General features: G+C 42.2%; 1 protein-coding gene across 1 annotated transcript in view; it reads right to left on the reverse strand.

The window, feature by feature from the left end:
- Positions 1 to 1,178: 1,178 nt before the first annotated feature.
- The window catches only part of LOC142368726 (uncharacterized), a 52,511-nt gene continuing 34,177 nt past the window's right edge, over positions 1,179 to 19,512 (reverse strand). The window contains exon 2 of the mRNA XM_075450913.1: positions 1,179 to 2,297. Within this exon, the coding sequence (XP_075307028.1) occupies positions 1,179 to 2,297 (1,119 nt within the window). The remainder of the gene's footprint in view (positions 2,298 to 19,512) is intronic.

Here is a 19,512-nt window from a genome sequence, read left to right on the forward strand (position 1 = left end):
AAATGGTCCCCTTAATAGGATTAGTTTCGCGTGGGACAATAAAATTTGGTACACTCATTCATCATGCCCAGACGCACAAAAAAGTCTCATGCCGCCATGTTCCCACGCCCACAGGAAGGCGGCCATTTTGGATGGAAGGTGAGTTTTCGTGCCACTTTTGACCGATTCCAAGCCTTGCATAAGATCGAACTTGTCCTACAGATTTAATGCTACAGACTTCAAACTTGGCCAGGTTACTCTTAAGACATGGGGATAAAAATTCAAGGGGGAACTTTTTCAAAACTTAAAGGGCGTGGCCGTGGCGTCGCCTCAAAGTTTGATGACTCTCAGTCACTCGCCACAAAAAATTAAGTCGCTTTTAACTCCCACATACATTATCCAGTCTGTCCCAAACTAAATACGGTGAATGCTAGACCCCGCCTGAACGCGCACATATAACATAGTGACATCCCCCTTTAGCGCCACCTGCTGGTGGTTGGAAACATTTTTTTTTTTCCACACCTCGCATTTGATCAAACTTCTCCTACATATTTAATGCAAAAACCTTCAAACTTGGCTTGGTTACTCTTAAGACATGGGGGGATAAAATCATGGAGAAACTTTTTCAAAACTCAAAGGGCGTGGCCGTGGCGACACAACAAATTTATGACTCGCCATAAAAAATTAAGTCGCTTATAACTTCCACATACATTATCCAATCTAGCAATCAGATGAGAATGTCAAAATCCTCACTCCTGCTTTCCCCTTCACGCACGCCTTTTTTGTCGTCTAGCACTTGCTTGATGTTTGACTGTGTTAGGAGAGTTGTTCACTTAATAGTTCATCATATTGTCAAAGTAAGCTCATTTCAACAGGTTTCCCTAGTTCTACGGCATAGGGCTGCCGTGCCATAGCGATTCACACAACATTTGCGCATAGTACCACGGGCGTAAGTAAGGCAACACCCCCACCCTCCGCTTTGTCTCGCCTTTCTCCTCCTAATTTGCATTTAAAGCTGCAGACCCTAAACAGCTCATTCTGAGGATCCTAAAGAAAGCTAATTTTTTGGGACTGGCTGTAATTCTGCACCAAGAAAAAAATTGGGGGAAAAAAACTCAGATATAGTATAAGGGGACCTCAAAAGTCTATAAAAATATATAAAAGCCATTTATTTTCAAGCCATGGAACCTTTAAGCCAATCATTTCTCTGCAGGGTGACTACGTTGATGTTTCTTTAGATTACCTAATTCAGTGAAAGCTGCCCCACACTGGCCACAGATGAAAGGCTTCTCTCCTGTGTGAATACGTTGGTGTCTCTTTAGATTACCTAATTCAGTGAAAGCTGCCCCACACTGATCACAGATGTAAGGTTTCTCTCCTGTGTGAATACGTTGGTGTGACTTTAGATTACCTAATTGAGTGAAAGCTGCCCTACACTGATCACAGATGTAAGGCTTCTCTCCTGAGTGAATACGTTGGTGTCTCTTTAGATCAGATAATCTAGTGAAAGCTGCCGTACACTGAACACAGCTGAAAGGTTTCTCTCCTGTGTGACTACGTTGGTGTCTCTTTAGATGAGATGATGCAGTGAAAGCTGCCCCACACTGACCACAGATGAAAGGTTTCTCTCCTGAGTGAATACGTTGGTGTCTCTTTAGACTACCTGATTCAGTGAAAGCTGCCCCACACTGACTACAGATATAAGGTTTCTCTCCTGTGTGAATACGTTGATGTGTCTTTAGATTACCTAATTCAGTGAAAGCTGCCCCACACTGATCACAGATGTAAGGTTTCTCTCCTGTGTGACTACGTTGGTGTGTCTTTAGACTACATAATCCAGTGAAAGCTGCCCCACACTGATCACAGCTGTATGGCTTCTCTCCTGTGTGAATACGTTGGTGTATCTTTAGATCAGATAATCTAGTGAAAGCTGCCCTACACTGACCACAGCTGTATGGCTTCTCTCCTGTGTGAATACGTTGGTGTATCTTTAGATCAGATAATCTAGTGAAAGCTGCCCTACACTGACCACAGCTGAAATGTTTCTCTCCTGTGTGAATACGTTGGTGTCTCTTTAGATCAGATAATCTAGTGAAAGCTGCCCTACACTGACCACAGCTGAAATGTTTCTCTCCTGAGTGAATACGTTGGTGTCTCTTTAGATCAGATAATCTAGTGAAAGCTGCCCCACACTGGTCACAGCTGTATGGCTTCTCTCCAGTATGAATCCTCTGATGATACCTCAGATTTGATCGTTTGATAACTTTCCCACAGTCTTTACAGCAGTGCCATCTGGATCCCTCTTGGGCTCTATGTTTCTGCAATGACGGAGAGGAAGAAGACTTAGATCCTTTTGAAGTTCACACAAAATATTTCTCTAAGCTAACCTACGCTAACCAACATATTCTAACTGGAGCTGGACAGACCGAGCCACACAGGTCTCAATATCTCAGATCAAACGTGAACGCTGAGGGTGCGTTTATAAGTGCCCTCAGCTATCAGCACTGTGCTCTGATGTGTTCTGCACACGTTCAGCTTTTTAAGCTGTAAACTCTTGCATTTTGCTCTTTTACTAATTATTTTTGTCATGATGAAACTCTGAAAAAGGGACTTGAGCTACAATATTTCTAAATGATGGAAGGAACCAGAGTCTTGTCCAAGTTGTTCACTTAAACACCATGTAGAAGTTGGGCTGAAAAAGGTTGATGACCACTGGTTTAAAGGAATAAAAGTAACAGCGGTGGTAATACATGACATTCTTTACACTAACCCTCTGTTCCAGCTTACAACTCAGATGTCTGCAGCCATTCAGCTCAACAGCCATCAGGGAAACACAGTCCGTTTTAACTCAACCTTTGTTTCTCTTTGTTAAAACAACTCTACAAACCTGTCAACTAACCATTAAAGACCCAGAATATTACCACCACCAGGTTCAATTCATGTAACCCAGAGATAGGGGTGGGCGATATGGAAAAAATGTTGTATCACGATTTTTTTGCATAAAATCACGATTTCGATTTTTTATCACGATCTTCCATCCAAAAAAAAAGAGAGAGCCAGAAAACGTCCCACCACAACAATCTGCCCACTGATTTTCTTCCAGCAGATCATTCAGCCTGCAGCACATGTTGAGTCTAAGCACATCTGGATCTGCAGCTCAGAGAGAGGAGATGAAACCAGGAAACACTGTTTTTAACCAGGAAAAACACAAACTGAGCAAATGAAACATTTATTAAGTGACTCTAATATTGATATACTTGGAATATCTGAAAGTTGGTTGACACATTCATCATCATCTACAGCAGCTACCAGCATTCCAGGATATAATGTATTTAGAAAGGCTAGAGAAGCAGGGCGAGGTGGGGGAGTATTAATCTATGTCAGAGAGAAGTTTCAACGTGAACTAATAAGGTGGCCTAAAGACGTTAACGCTGAGTGTATTGGTCTAAATGCATCACTCTGCTCTGCAATGTCTTTTACTGTGATTTGTGTGGATCCACCTCAGCAAAGGATGTGTTTTATGATCATCTTCAATCTTAAATCACTGCAACTCGAAGAAGGAAATCATCCTACTCGCTGATTTTAATATCAATTAGGACATCAAGTCAGGAAAAAAATTAAGAGGAAGCATTTAATGGCATCCACCAGAGGTCACCAGTTCTACTTCATACCCAAAAGCCAGCAACAATTCCTGACTGAGGAAATCCAAAATCTAGAAGGTCTAATATTCTGGAAAATAACAACATTGAGGCTGGCTCATATAACTTTATTAAAGAAGTCAATGATAATATAACGATTTACAAAAAAAGGTAAATCCAAGCAAAATGGAAATAATCTGCCATCGTTGAACAATGAAATTATAAAATGAATGAAAAATAGAGATAAAGTCTTAAGGATGACCCGTAAGGTGAAAGCAGATTCTATATTGAGGCCATAAATGGGCCAAATGGTAATTAAAAGCTAATATGGAACAATCTAAATGAGTTATCTCCCCATCTTAGTGATCTACAGCTCCAGGTAAATGATGAGCTAACTGACAATCTGGAGATTACTGCGAGTTATCAATAGATTTTTCATTGGCTCAGTTGAGGAACTTGCGAAGCCCTTTAAATGCTCACATATTTCATCTCTAAAAAGGCCAGAGATTCATTTGGTCTTACTAGTGACCTTTTAATGACCAATAAACAGGCTCTTGCTGACCCAGTTGCACATCTTGTAAATCTATCCATAAAACAAGGAACGGTACCATCGACATGGAAGATTGCTCGGGTCACCCCCGTCTTTAAGGCCGACAAAATCTATCCACCCATAAGTATTTTACCTAGAATTTCCAAAGTAGCGGAGAAATGGGTTACCACAGAACTGACTGAACACTGAAATAATGGCCATGCCACTCTTCATCCAATGCAGTTTGGATTTAGGAAATTCCATTCAGCAGAGACAGCTGCCTGTTATTTCCTAGAAAACTGAGAGGGCTCTAGCTGCAGACCTGCACTGTGAGGACCAGGAAGCGAGTATTTTTCGTTCCCCATTTGAAATGTGGAGACGACGAGGTGAGTAAAAGTCGAGTGACAACAACTTTTGTCATATGAAGAAATAGAAACAGTCGTTATTCACTAGAACGTTACGTTGCACACTATATACTGTAAAGTTGTATTAATTTGAAATAACCAGGGCCCTCATTTATCATGAGTGCGTAGAATCCCTTCTAAGTCCTGTCGTACGAGTGAAATTTAGAATTTGCCCAAGTACAAAAAAATAAAAAAATAAAAAAATAAAAAAATAAAAATAAAAATCGGCATTTATCAAACGTTCTTACACAGGTCGTACGCACACTGGTAGGTAATCTACAATGATAAATACCACACCTGCCAGTTCACCTTGCGCGGGCACGATCAGACTAATTTGCATCATGGAACGCCCCCAATTAACCATATATGGCACCAACATTCCCTGTAAAAGCCACCGGAACTCGCAATTAAATCCTTGGTGGAATGATGGAGAAGCGCACCAAAAAGCGAAGCAAAGTGCGAGAGAACTACAAACATGTCCGCTTGATAGCGGACATCCAGTCTTCAATACAACTCAATGTGATTTACAAAAAGTCAAACAAACACGACAGAAGCAACTTTTCGCTACGAAATTTGATATGGATTACCAGTGCACACCAGTAACCACTCCGGTGAGTTGATGATTTTGAAAACGGACATTTATTGTGCTTTTACGGACCTTTTTGGACATGCATATGACTAGCCGTTCTGAAGCAGGTTGAGAAGAATCAAAATTAGGCAAATACCAGAGACAGCAGTAAACATCAAAAAAAGCGGTGAGGGGGGTTCTAAAACATTGCAGACGACTCAGAAAAGAGGCTTAATGTTGAAAATACCGGAGTTCCCCTTTAAACTAAACGCCAAAAAACGTGTAGCAGCTCACAAGAGGGCTGTTCTGTTCGTGTGCATCTGAAATGGTGAATAAAATGTGAAGTGTCAACCGTCTGAGCTCAGTCATTGTGCAACACACACACACACACACACACTGGGTAAATTATATGCCTAATATGGGTAGACTTGCCTAAAATCCCTCTATTATCCCTGCTCTCATCCGCATGGCGCCAGGGGCAATGGCCTCTGCGCAAGGCTCTCCAGCTTCCAAACGGTCGTCTGGTCAAGGTGGTTTCATCAGGGGGATGCCTCTTGTGATGCCCAAATTATGAAGCACACAGCACGCCGTCACAATGTTGCACACTTTTTCAGGGCGATATTGGAGCGTTCTCCGCGCGCTTGACAGGCACATGCTCCTGCTGTGTGTGTGCAATGAACGCCAGGTAGGTCTAATGCACCGTGCTTTGGAATTGCATAGGCTACACGGACCCAAATGCCGTCAGACATACTGTAATGCAACAATTGAATGAACATTGTAATATTCCCCTGTGCAGCGATCAACACCATTTGCAGTTTCGTAATTCTACCACTAGGCAATGTGCGTAAGCATGGTCAAAGCTGTGCGTAGATTTAGGCACATTTCTAAGTTAAAGTACATCTTCATAAATCCCACACTTTGCTCAGGAATGATCGCACGCACGCTTTACGCACAGATCTGTTCCTAAGAACGCTTGATAAATGAGGGCCCAGGTGTTTTACTTTTGGGTAGTCTTTAGCATTGTGATCGTATCGATAGTGCTCACTTAAATGTGCCATTTTCCAAGACCAAGAAAACTGAGTTATATCATATAATTTTGTTTTACTTATTACGACATTATATGTCTCTTACAGATGCATATTTCAATATTACCCTCTGGCATAACACCGGCACTACGCCCAAAATAGAACGCTGCACGTCTTGTTGCAACCTGTTTCACTGCCCTCTTTGCCTAACATTTAAACCAACAAAACTCAATATAAACACAAGAAACTTGTGCTTAAGAAAATAAAAAATAAAGGACCAGACTCAGTGAATAATTCCCTATACTCCCTATAATATAGATCAGTGAGCAGTGCTGACCAAACATGTCATTGGGGTCATCAGGTGGAAACCTCCTTTCATCAGTGTTTCGTCTAGTTGGGCCCACGACACCTCCAGGAGGCTTGACAATGACCACTGGCGTCCCAGAGTCACCCCCCTAATGCCAGCCAACACTGCCCCCCACACCACAACCACCATAATCTACCTCAGCCTCTCACCAACTGCACACCAGTCACAGCGGGGTGGGGATGCAAACCCTGGTTTGGGTAGGGGGTAATAAAAATATAGAGGATGCCAGAGGTGGAGGCAGGACAAGACACACTAGCAGATTCAGCAGACAAACTCACCTAAACAGCCCTGCAATCACTAAAAATGCCAGCAAAAACAAAACCATACAACTCACTCCAAGCCAACTCACCCAAAATGGCCACCGGGTTTGAAAAGGATCACATGTGCCAAACCCGCCACTTAAATAGGTTGAAGTTCTTCTTTGCTTTCTCAAAAGTCTGTTTACCCTAAGTGCTCCCAGCTGCTATTGCATCTTCTAATCCAAATCCACTGGCTGGATTTTACTGCCTTATCCGACACTTCCTTCACTATTTTCCTCACTCTGTCCACTTACACCCAACTCCCTCAGCAATGAGACAACAGACTTTGCAACAAATCCTCTACATCCTACTTCCACTGGACAGATTCTAACCTTCCATCCTCGCTGCTCTGCTTCTGCCCCCAACTCCACATATCTAAGCTTTTTCCTTTCATATGCTTCTGCTACTAATTCCTCCCAAGGAACAGTCAGCTCTATGAAATAGACTCTCATTCTACTCCTAGACCACAAGACTATATCAGGCCTTAGATTTGTAGAGGCTATCTCCTGGGGAACAACAAGCTTATTTCCTAAATCTACCTGCATCTCCCAATCACAAGCATCCTCCAAGCTGCCGTGCCTCCTTATCGTCTTATTAACTTTCTTCCCCTCTTGAACAAATTGAATTGCAACTCTCTTCACCTTTGACCCTCCTAAGTTTACCTGCCTTCGTTTATCTTCAATACCTGCAGCTAAGCTTCTTAACCCTTTAAGCGCCAAAGTCGCAATATTGCGACAAGAAGCGGTGTAGGATTTTAACAGACGATAGAGCCAAGCAGAGTGTCAAATTTGCCTTATACTCCCGTCCACTAGTTGGCAGACATCCTCAACTTATACTTTGGCTCGGAATACGTCACATTGTAATGTAAAATGTTCGAGGAAGTCCCTTCTACGTTGTAGGAGAAAAAAACGGAGAAAGTGTGCCACGGATCTTGATTGCTGAAGCGGTAATGCTGAATTACAAAAGTTAGAGAAAAAATAAATAAAAGATGACTGGGAAAAAGTTTACTTATAGTGATGTGATGGGTTTCCTGTTCACCGATTCTGATTCAGAAGGGGAAAATCTTTCTTTTGGAGATGACGGTCGGTCAACTAGTGAGCTCGCTGAGCATGGTGCGTCTTTGCATGGCAATGGCGGTGCTAATGTACTAGCACACGACCCTTTGCCTAACAAAGTTAGTGGAAAGGCTACTAGGAGTGTTGGTATTCGTAGAGGGGCTGGTGGGAATGGTGGAAACAGTGTAGGTGAGAGTAGCGCTGGGACCAGCGTGAATGTCAATTCTTTCTACCGTGCTAGCCATGGTGGTGCTTTACTGCGCGGCAGTGCTGCGGCTGTGCAACGCACCAATGTCTCCAAAGCACAAAACACTACATTTTCCAACTCTTTGCCCAACACAAGCAGGGGTAAACGGGGGCGTAGTGTCCGTAGAAGGGCTGGTGGGTGTCGGATTGGCCGTAGGGGTGGTCTGAATAGGGCGGAAAGTAGCGAAGATGAAGCGATGCTAAATGGGAGAGGGGGTGAAAGGAATGAACGTGGCCGGAGTGCCCGTGGGAGAGGTGTACGTGGTAGACGCAGCAGGGGGAGGCTAAACAGGGCTGGAGATGGTGACGGTAATGGTGACTGGGTCTTTTTGAGAGATGAGGAAGTTTTACAGGAATGGATAAAACCCTATTATATATATATAACCCTACTATATGGTACAGCAGTAGTCAAAATGTACAATTCTTAGTTTTATTATACTGTTTTCCTGTTCATTTGTTATGTGGTTAGCATAACAAAGGGACAGGGAATAATCTGTCTAAACAATTTCAACATCCAGGTTGGCCGCCACTATCTGGTGTCAAAGTATGCAAATTAGATTAGTAAATTATTCCCCACATACACTTAGGGTGATTCTCAATATTGTGCCAACTGTCTGTGAGCTGTGCCTTGCCATGAGAGGTTCCACACTCTAAAGAACTACAAACTGTAATCTGGATAGATGGGCACAGATAAGGCCTCTGCTTCTGAAAAACACCTACTGTTTATATGAGTTTTGTGGTATAATAATGGTTATAATTTGCAACATTTGGCTTACAATTCACTGTTTGCTTGTCCATTTGATATGTGGATAACCTAACAGATGGATGGAGGGGTGGATATGATGAAAAAAGTTCAACACTATCAACAATATCATTTATTTCCTGAGAATTATTGAATTCCAAAATGGCCGCCACCATATGACGTCATATTATGCATATTAGATAGGAAAATTTACAACCTACATGAAATTCAGGTCATTCTCAATATGTTTCTCATTTACACTTTGTCTCTATCTCTAATCATTTAGAAGCCACAGCCTTTTGAAATTTAGATGTCAAAATTTAGTCTTTTAAAAAAAAAAAAAAAACTGGCGCCTAAAGGGTTAATACTTGGTCATGTCGCCATGTATACCGGCCTTGTGACAGACTAACCTTACAACCTGACAAAATATGCCTTAGAGTTGCAGTACCTGAACATAACGAACATAACGGGTCTCCATTTACCCAGAGTTTTAAGTTCTGGGGAGTTGGCAATACATCATATATTGCCCCTATCAAAAACCTAATACTCCTTTCCTCCATACTCCACAGTTCTTTCCAACTAAGCTTTGTCTTCTCTACACCTTCCCAATTCAACCACCGTCCCTGCTTAGCCTGAGCCACTGCCTTTGCACCCCTTAACATTTCCTCCTGTCTACAAACCTGCTCAACAACTAGCTTTCTCTTCTCCTTGGGACCTGCTCTACTCCACACCGGTTTGCCTGGGCCAAGCCCCAAGCCTCCCCGGCCTATTTGCACATTACCCACAATCTCTGCATGTCTAAGAGTTGCTTCTGCCTCCTGAGCTGCCATTCTTGGTTTCCACTTCCTCCCCTTGGTTTGGTTTGGAGCCACTTTACTAACTACCACATCTTTACTCCCAGCTAACAGGAGCTCTGTCCTAACTTTAGTACATTTAAACTCCTCTACTCAACTAGATACTGGGAGCTGGAGTATGCCTTTCCCATACAGTGCCACAGTACTTAAGCAAATAGGAACACCTAGCCACTTCCTACTATAAAAACTAACTAATCTTTCCATTTTTTCTGCAACAGATAATGGAATCTCATACACAGACAGTGGCCATATCAACCTAGGAAACAATCCAAACTGCAGACACCACAGCTTCAATTTTCCTGGAAGCTCTGATTTATCTATTCTATCCAGTCCCTCAGCAACATCTTTCCCAAACTGCACTGCCTGCTCTCCATCATTCATGTCTGCCTGGTAACACCTGCCTAAACTCTTTACAGTCCGGTGTGAAAAGCCAAGTAGAACACACCGCCTGATAACCAGCGTTAAGACTGCCGTCGTCTCGCTGCCGCCACGCCACGCTCTAGTGTGAAATCGGCCTTTCACTAACTGCGCAGGGGGGAAGGTAAACACAAATGGAAGCCGTATTTGCCGTTTCTGAGAAGTCGCATCTGAAAGATAGCATTTTAACTTTGTAAACCTTTTCAATCGGAACACGAGCCAGCTGAATCTATGCACAAGTTTAAGCAGACGCATCGCTTTCTCTCGGACGCCGTGGATTATGACGTTAATCGTTTCAGACCATTCACTACAATATATGGGTGGATAAAAAAAATGCGCTTATAAAACAAAGCTTCCTTGGCGGAGGTCTGCACTCTCCGAGTGCATTTCTAGTTATTGGAATGTTTTCTTTATCTATTACAAACTTTCTATCACTTAATTTCCCTCTACTTATTCAGATACTTCTCGACTTAGTAGGTTTGATTTCCATCCCAGCCCACTTTAGATTTTTATTAAGTCTCTCAAGTATTCTCTTCATACATGGCACTGTTATAGTCACTAACGTCATATCATCCATGTATGCTCTAATTGATGTAAGGCGCATGCCATCCTGACGTCTCTCTCCACCTACAACCCACTTGGAAACTCTAATAATAATCTCCATGGCCATTGTAAATGATAATGGAGAAATCGTACACCCTGCCATAATGCCTATTTCTAGCCTCTGCCAAGCTGTTGTGAAACCTGGTGTACTTAAGCACAGTCTAATATCCTGAAAATATGCTCTTACTAAGTTAACAACTATTACAGGCACACTAAAATACTCAAATGCTTTCCAAATAAGGCTATATGGCACTGAACCAAATGCATTTGCTAGATCCAGAAATATAACATTGATACTAATCTTAATTTTAAGCAACACGTTAAAAAAGTCACAAATACAATTAAATTTAACTTCTACGCAAAAACTTCTACGTATGCAGTGATACTTCCTCGTGTTTCCTGCTGTTATACAACATGGTCACATACATCGGAGTGCAAAATCTTGGACTTTGATAGCTATCAGCTGTTTTTGGACGTCTGTCTCATCTTTAAGGTTTCCAAAGGATTAGCCCCTCCACTATTACAGGATTTCATAAAGACAGAATCCTCTAGAGTAAACCCCAGAGCACTAGAGGAGACTGATGTGCAATGATGCAGGACTGAGTTTGGCCAAATGGTGGAGTCCATCAGAAGAACAGTGCTGGAACACACTGCCAACTCGTGTTAGAAACTGGGACAATTCCACCACCTTTAAAAAGACCCTTAAAGCTGGAGTCGGCAGGTTTTCAAAATTGCGAGTCTAAAGTTGGAAAATTCGAAATGATACAACTTTTAGGTCCCTCCCCCAACCTCTAACAAGCTCCGAATCGCCCACCAAACCCCTCCCCCTCTGTGGACGAGGTTGTGCACGTGAGTTCACACCAGTGTGAGCGCACACAAGCTGGGGCAGACTCACGCTCAGCAGCGTGTGCACAAGCTGTGATTGACAGGTAGGATTCCTCCACCCTAACTTGATTGGTTAAAAACAGCCGGAAGCGCTCGGTTTTTGCAAGCATGATTACAGGCTTCAGAGGGAGCTACAGATTTCGTTATTTTTCCTAAACAGCCAATTTAATATTCTACTTCCAGAATTCCATGACAGTTCAAGCTAATATGACTAAAAAAAAAGTTGCCGACCGCAGCTTTAAACAGTGGCTGAAAACAGCCAGAGCTGCTCTCATGGGTCACCTCTCCGTCTTTTCCCTTTTGTGTACGGACTCTTAGCTTTGATGTGAATCTTTCTAAATATTTTCTGTTTGTTTGTTCTTTAGTTTTTTGTCATGGTGTATTGTGTGTATGTTTTTATGATACCTGCCTGAGGACAACGGATGAAATTTAGCAACTGTGCTAACTCCGGCATATTTACATGGATGCTTTGCTGATATGTTGATTAATGTGCAGAGTCCTAACCAAATAAATAAGAAATAAAATAAAAACCTCCTCCACACTGACCTGTGGCCCGGTGGACCCAGAGGATGAGCCGGCTCTGTTACTGGTGGAGGGGATCTGCTCCTGGTTCTGCTCCTGGTTCAGCTCCTGGTTCAGCTCCTGGTTCAGCTCCTGGTTCTGCTCCTGGTTCAGCTCCTGGTTCAGCTCCTGGTTCAGCTCCTGGTTCAGCTCCATTCTGGTCCGACTGATGGACTCTGCAACTGTCAGCACATACGATAAGATCCAGCTGTGGCGCGCAGCGTGTTAAACCACACCCACTTTTATTCTTCTCTTGATAACCTTTCTGCAGTTTTTAACCATCCAGTCACATTCCATTAAGGCGAGACACGGCAGGCGAAAACAGCGATTTTTCAGATGTGTTCTTTAGACCTGCTATAAAGAAAACGTTGAAAACATAAATTAAAATGTTTATTTTATTACATTTTGTTTACTCGCTGCAGTACGTTTCGCCCGAATTGACCAAAAAGTTAGCATTCCAACGCGCCATGCCGAGCTTCGTCTATTTACTGAAGTCTGTCATGACCGGTATCGTTGGAAAGCTCTGAGTCTCCTGCACAATAATATGTCACCCAAATAACGGCACTTCCTTTCTATCAGTAACCAATCGTGGATGTCTAAAGGCGGATTTATAGCTAATGACAGAATCTCATTGGCTGCTGCTCGTTTCTGCTAACGTGATTCGCTCAGACGCATCACGTGGTGGACTCTGACACTTCTGTGTTTAGCTTTCGCTGAATCTCCGAAAATGCCCCGTAACACCGCAACTTTCACAGAAGAGAAAGCAACAATTGCGCTTTGCAAGATGCAATAAAAGAAAATGACGGAGTTAATGACGGTGCCTGTGCGACACAGCAGTGGCACCGTCATACCGTAAATCCTCTAATATTGGCCTGTATTCCATTACTGGCCGGGATTCTAATATTGGCCGGTTTCGCTGTCGGAGGAGGTAAATACTGGCCGGACTCTTATTGACCCTTCCCAGTCACGTGACTTTCGTAAAGCAACCGCCATTTTGGACGTATAGAAGACAACGATTTGCGAGTAACGATAGTAACAGTAACGATACAGACAGACTGAAAATTGAATAAAAGAAGAAAGAACAAGATGCAGAAAAAAACTCCACTATCCAGCGAGGTCGGGCATTTAGTGGGCCAGCAGAGGGAGAGGTATTTGGAGAAGCTGAAAATTGGAGGTTCAGAAACCCACGTGTAATTGCTTCCACCAGGGCTGTTTACAGACGTCCGACAGCATGCCACCGCCTCGTCTTTACCCGACTTCGGCCCCCACGACCTTTATATTTATGTTGTAAAAAAACCATCGCCATACACGGGAAAGGATCTAAAGGCATACAAGAGTTTGGATGCCTACAAATATTTTGTGTCGGGCTATGTGACCTGCCTTTTACCAGTGGATCGTCCCTGGAGCCGGTGGGCGCCATCTTTTTACAGCTAAGGTTTGTTTACATTTTTCATTTAACGTTGTTCACCAGGATAAACGACATGTAAACCCGTTGACACGGTGTTATAATCTTGCTATTACGAGAATTGCAATGACCAAGTCATAGTGCTTTACTAAAGGCGCTGTGTTATGTTTTATCTAGTAGAAAGGCAACCCTGAAATGGCACGGGGGAACACTAGTGTGCCGTGAGAGCTCATCTGGTGTGCCGTGGAAAATCCCTCTCAGGCTTTATCTTTATTTTGCATGTACATGTATATGTTATATATCTTTATTCGACACTTACCTCCAACAAAGTGGTCACTACACAACCGCTGGTATGCTGAAGGTTGCCAGTCTTTCCTATTGATCGCCGCGACTCATCTTGTCTGTCGCTCACGATCAGTGGGGATCCGGTAAAAAGACAAATCTTTCCTCGTCTGCTGACTGTTGGTACACCCAGTTGCGCAACAATATGCCGGCGTGATGTAAACCTTACTGATCGAATCCATATTTTCCTTTGAATGTTCCTCGCTCCTCCGTTGTTGGCTGTGGTAGACTACTTGTTTTCACGTCCAAAATGGCTGACGTCATATGGGATGGGTCAATACAGGCCGGGTCTATAATTAGAACCAACGATTTCTCTGGGCAGCCTCAACATTATACCGGTACTTGTGATCGTAACATACAACACTTGCAGCTCAATGCGCTTTACAGTCAGATTACCGGTAACAACAAAGTTAAAGCAAAATTAAGTAAAATAAAAAATAAATAAGTAGGCTACATGGTATGTTGAAATTAGCATTCACTTCTATCACTATTGCATTCGAATGCGATCACGATCGTGAGTGAGCCTGTCCACTGTGACTTGCAATAACGGCCAAACTACCGATATCGTTTTTTACAGCCCTGCGCTGCTGCCCGTCTGCACGAGGAAGAGAACAGATCGGCAGCAGAACATGAGGACGACGAAGAAGAACTGTACAATAATGAACTTGTTGTAGAGACTGGCGCGAGTGATGAGGAGATTACGGGGAGAGATGAAGAGGAGATGAAATACCGGTAGCCTAATTATCACCATGGTTAAGTGACAATGCACTACTGGTAACTGCGGTCAAGTGAGCCGCGGATGAACGAGTGGCGGCTCACTTGACCGCAGTCTACTGGTACCGGTATGTTTGCTACGTTTCTGTTACCATATTACCGGTACTACACTGGAATTTAGCCTGAATTGCCGGTATTTTTCTATTTTATAGGTTCAAATACACAAAATCTTGTTTTTATTCATTCCACTGGTAGTCTGTTTTGCTCAAATAGAAATAGAGGCCTGTCTCTAATTCTGGCCTCCTTCCAATAATGGCCGGGACCAAGATGCACGTGAGTGAATAAAGGCCCCGGCCTATACTAGAGGATTTACGGTAAGTCATACATGTTGCACGTCTCAATGAATTGATATGCCATCTTTTATTTGTTTGAGCTTGCATTATTTATTATTATGATTATTTTATTCAATATTAGTATTACTAAGGGCCTGAGCATTTATTCTGTTTTTGAGCAAATACAAATGTATTGAATTCTCCTATTTAAATCTTTAAATGCCGTTTTCTCAAAATCAGTTTTTTGTATTTCTTCAGTATCAATATCTCAGCCTCGGAGCACCTACTAACACCAAACTTTGCAGATATACACTTAGCAATATTCTGAAGATATTTACAGAAGGATTTGTTGATAAATCATTCATGGCCTGATTTATGTGACATTATAATGAAAAAGAATGGCAAAAATCTATGTTTTTTAGACTATGTACAGTATATTTTTATTTCCTAGGAAATCAAAGCAGATATCCCGAAATCCCTCAAATTCTATTTTTCATTTTGTGTCCAACAAAATGAAAAAATAATTTTGCACCTGGCTTTAACATATGTTCAGATCTATCTTCCGGAAATATATGCAAATGTGCACATATTTAATGAGATCATGCCTAATTTGTATTATTAAGCATACAAATTTCTAAAACTTGTAATACATTTTTTTTTCATACTTGTATAAGTAATCAACTGAGGAAGTTTCATGGTGATATCTATTATTTTAAAACATTACCCTATTCACCTGTAGTGTCTCGCCCCTCCTGGGGCCCAGCGGCCACATGCGTGGACAGCACTTTTTAGTTCTTATGTCCACAATCGTGTAAACTGTAGACCGACACCCACTGTGTGCAATATCCCATAAATCTCATCTGAGTCAGTGGAACACCATCAACTTAAATCATTTTACTACATTAAGACAATGATCCTGTTTGAGGAAAGGGTCCCAATATCATCCCAAAGACTGAGGTTCAGATTCTCTCCGTTTCTAAACCTGTTCTCATTTCCAGAACCTTTTTATCATTTGCTCAGTCCTTGTTGGTTCGTGGATAACAGAAAATATTGGATATGTAAAGGAAAGTGAATAATGAAGCTTTCATGAGACACTTCTGAAGAGGACAGTCAGACTGTCTTTTAATGGGCTTCTGAGTGTAAATCTGAGAAATCACACACTGATACTGAGGAGAACTGGATTTCTACTGCTCCTGTGATACTTTCCTGGATCACCCACAAGTCTTTATAATAATGCTATGACTCCTCTTCACACAACTTAAACTCTTCATGTCATTAAAGGATTTATATTGAGCATAATTAAGTCCCATTTTAAGATCTAATCAAGAAATATGGCATATTGTGTACTAAAAACACATCAAATCACATGTTTTGGCTGCACACTATCAAGCCTTAGCATTAGCAGGCCGGGCTAACTGTGAATAGCAGCCAGGTTATCTGAACTTTTTACTCTCTGCTGCATGTTCTGACTGCCCGTGTCCAGCAGCAGGAATCAAACCAATGACACAGAGCACTTTGAAGACATTTCTGCTAACGTCTGACCGCTAAATTCATTCTTTTCTGGACTCACCTGCATGCAGCTTTCTGTTGCTATGCTACCAGATGTTCAGAGTAGGGACGCTTCGGCACAACGCTACGAAGCGCAGAACGCATTGTTTAGTCGAATCGGCTCGGCTTCCGTCGCCTGCTGATTACGTCACACTACATGGCTGTCGGCTTGAAAGCGAGTACATTGTGATTGGCTGTAGTAGCCATAGTAACCGTAACTAGGAGAGTTTTTTTCTCGGTCTTTCGGTGATCGGCAGCAGCTATGGAGAGCTTTTAGGAAGAAATGAAATATTTCCTACAAAATAGTGTGTACCACACCTTGAGCACCACTAGCCCCAAAGCTTTAAGATCTAGTTTGTTTTGTTGAATCATTTTGGCCTTGGTTCACTCTGAAGAGAAGCTGCATTTTCAGTTTTGTGTGCTGAGCAGCAATAACCTCTTTGACTATATGCGTGTGGACTCCTGCACATAAATGTACATAAAACTAGTAAAAATTATTCTGTTGGAAATGTGTGTATATACATACACTATATATGTATGTATGTATATATATATATATATATATATATATATATACATATACACATATACACACATACTTCTTTGGAGCAGCAGAGACACATTTATCAGCGTTTTAAATGGTAGAGGGTGCCCCTACCTCGTCCTCCTTCATACTGAATCATGCCAGCGGTCCAGCTTACCTTCAGATCTACATCCTCCAACAGAGCATGATATCACTGTCTGTTCCTCCTGTTGTCCCAAACACTCCATCTGTAGAAGATGTCCTTCAGTCTGTCTGTTCTCTCTGGTGTCAGATGGAAAATGAGCTGAATGGCAAAGCTGGGCTGAAGAAATGATTTTAAAGAAGCTTTAAATGACTTGGAGGGAAATATGCGGCTGTAGATGCTTTGACTGATGAGCCGGGATCAGTTCTTCTTTTCTGTAGAAGACCTAATTATTCTGTATATCTCATGTTAACTGACTGCATGTGAAACAAACATCTGTAACGCTGTTTATTGGGCTTCAAGCCAGAAAACTATTGTAAAATATGAATTAATTGATTAAAATATGAATTTGATCACTTTTTTTCTGGTTAAAACCAAAGTAAATTACAAAATAAATGTGTCAGATGTGAAAAAAAACCCAGATTTAAACCAAACATTTTATTATAAAATGTCATCATGGAAAATGTAAAACAAGCCTTAATAAAGAAGTCATTTTACTGCTATTTATGAATAAATAGCATGTGTGCACATGCTGTTTCATTAGACATATTCTTTGTGTCGGGATATGAAGCTTCTGCTCCATGAGAGCCATTAAAGGATCATCCAGGTTTAAAGAAGCGGGTGGATCTGCAGGACAGACAGATGAAGGATGGAGACCTGTCGCTGATTCTGAGAAATGTGACGACTGATGACAGAGGAACACATGAGCGTCCAGGAAGGTAGAAACCAGGAGAGTGAAGACGTTGGGCCTCATGCAACAACCGTTCCTACGCACACATTTGTTCTTAACTGCTGCGTACCAGGGATTTAAGAGAATGTGCTCATTCACCAATCTTTTGGTATTTTACGTTTTCTTTCAGGTAGGAACAGAATTTACGAGTGATCCAGAGCTGTCGTAGGAGTTTCCTAAAGTAGTCCGCTGTTATTCCAATCAAGTTTGCTTGACTAATGGAGTTTATATTACTTTGAAGATATGATAAATAAATATATCCATGATACCCCATAGTGACGCTGACATGATTCTGTTGGACTTAAATGATTCACTAACTGAAGGTTAATCTGACTGATGAAAGTATTTTGGGAACAAAGACGGAACAGGATGAGACCAAGAGGCTTCAGCTGAAGATGGTGTCATAAGTCTCCCACTAAGAATCTCTGGGAAAAACAGTGAGAACAATAAATATGTAGTTCCACCATCCTGTCCTCACACCACACTGCTAAGATTCCAATAAATGTCAGTCTGCTGTAGTTCCCCTACAATCCAGCAGAGGGTGCTGTGAGTAAGAGGAGGTGAACAAGTGGAATCTGTGAGATGCAGTTTTATCTAAGAAGCAGATAATGTTCTGGTAGAAGAGACATTTCCATCTTACTAACATGGCTGCGGGTGATAAAGTCAGAGGGTGGGACATGGTGGAAGATGGTTGTTCTGGGGACTACCAAGAAGCTGAAGATGTAAAAAGCTAATGTGCTAGCTAAAGCATAGAGATAACCCATTCAGAGTTTTAGCAGCTGATACACACGGAGATCATGGAGACACATATACTTAGATATGAGATCAAAAAGTGCTGCCAGCACACTGCACAGGACCCAAACTCTGAATGCAGAGCTGGAGTCAGGTTGGGTTATCTGAGCATAGAGGCTGGAAGCAGGGGGAACAGCTGACCTGCTTCTGTCCAGAGTTGGGAATAAAGAGCAGCTGTACCTCTGGTCCTGTTGGATCTGATGACTGTTTGTCCAGAAGTGAGGTGGTCTGTCCTGACTGCAGAGTAGACTGCAGCTGGATGGCTTTCTGCAACATGAAATACATCCAGATTATATCCCTGCAGGTAAAACTTTAACATCACTGCTGCTGGGGAAAACATTAGATTTTCCTCCTGCAGCAGGATGAAGAAGACGTGACAAACAGCAACACTTTTGCACTGTTTGCTCCTCTTCTTAACACCTCTGCTGAGAGCAGTAAATAACCAAATATAGATGGTGAGAATCAGCCTGAAAGCGGAGAGTGGACGACCACGAAGCTGCAGCTTCTGTTTCTACAAGAGAACAGCTTTGAGCACAGGGTGGAAAACAGATCTGCTGTCACACTATCAGCAACCACAGCAGAGCTCTGTGCAGAGAGAAGTCTCAGCATCAGAGAACAGACTGCAGGAGGAAGCTGCAGCTGTGCTTTCACATGCACACTTTCTAACTCCACAGGACTATTCTGTCAGAGTTCAGAATACAACTTTAGGCAATACAGTAACATTTGCTTGTTGTGTGGAAATAAACCGTCTA

Source organism: Odontesthes bonariensis, chromosome 19 (assembly GCF_027942865.1).
Source record: "Odontesthes bonariensis isolate fOdoBon6 chromosome 19, fOdoBon6.hap1, whole genome shotgun sequence".
NCBI classification, from domain to species: Eukaryota; Metazoa; Chordata; class Actinopteri; order Atheriniformes; family Atherinopsidae; genus Odontesthes; species Odontesthes bonariensis.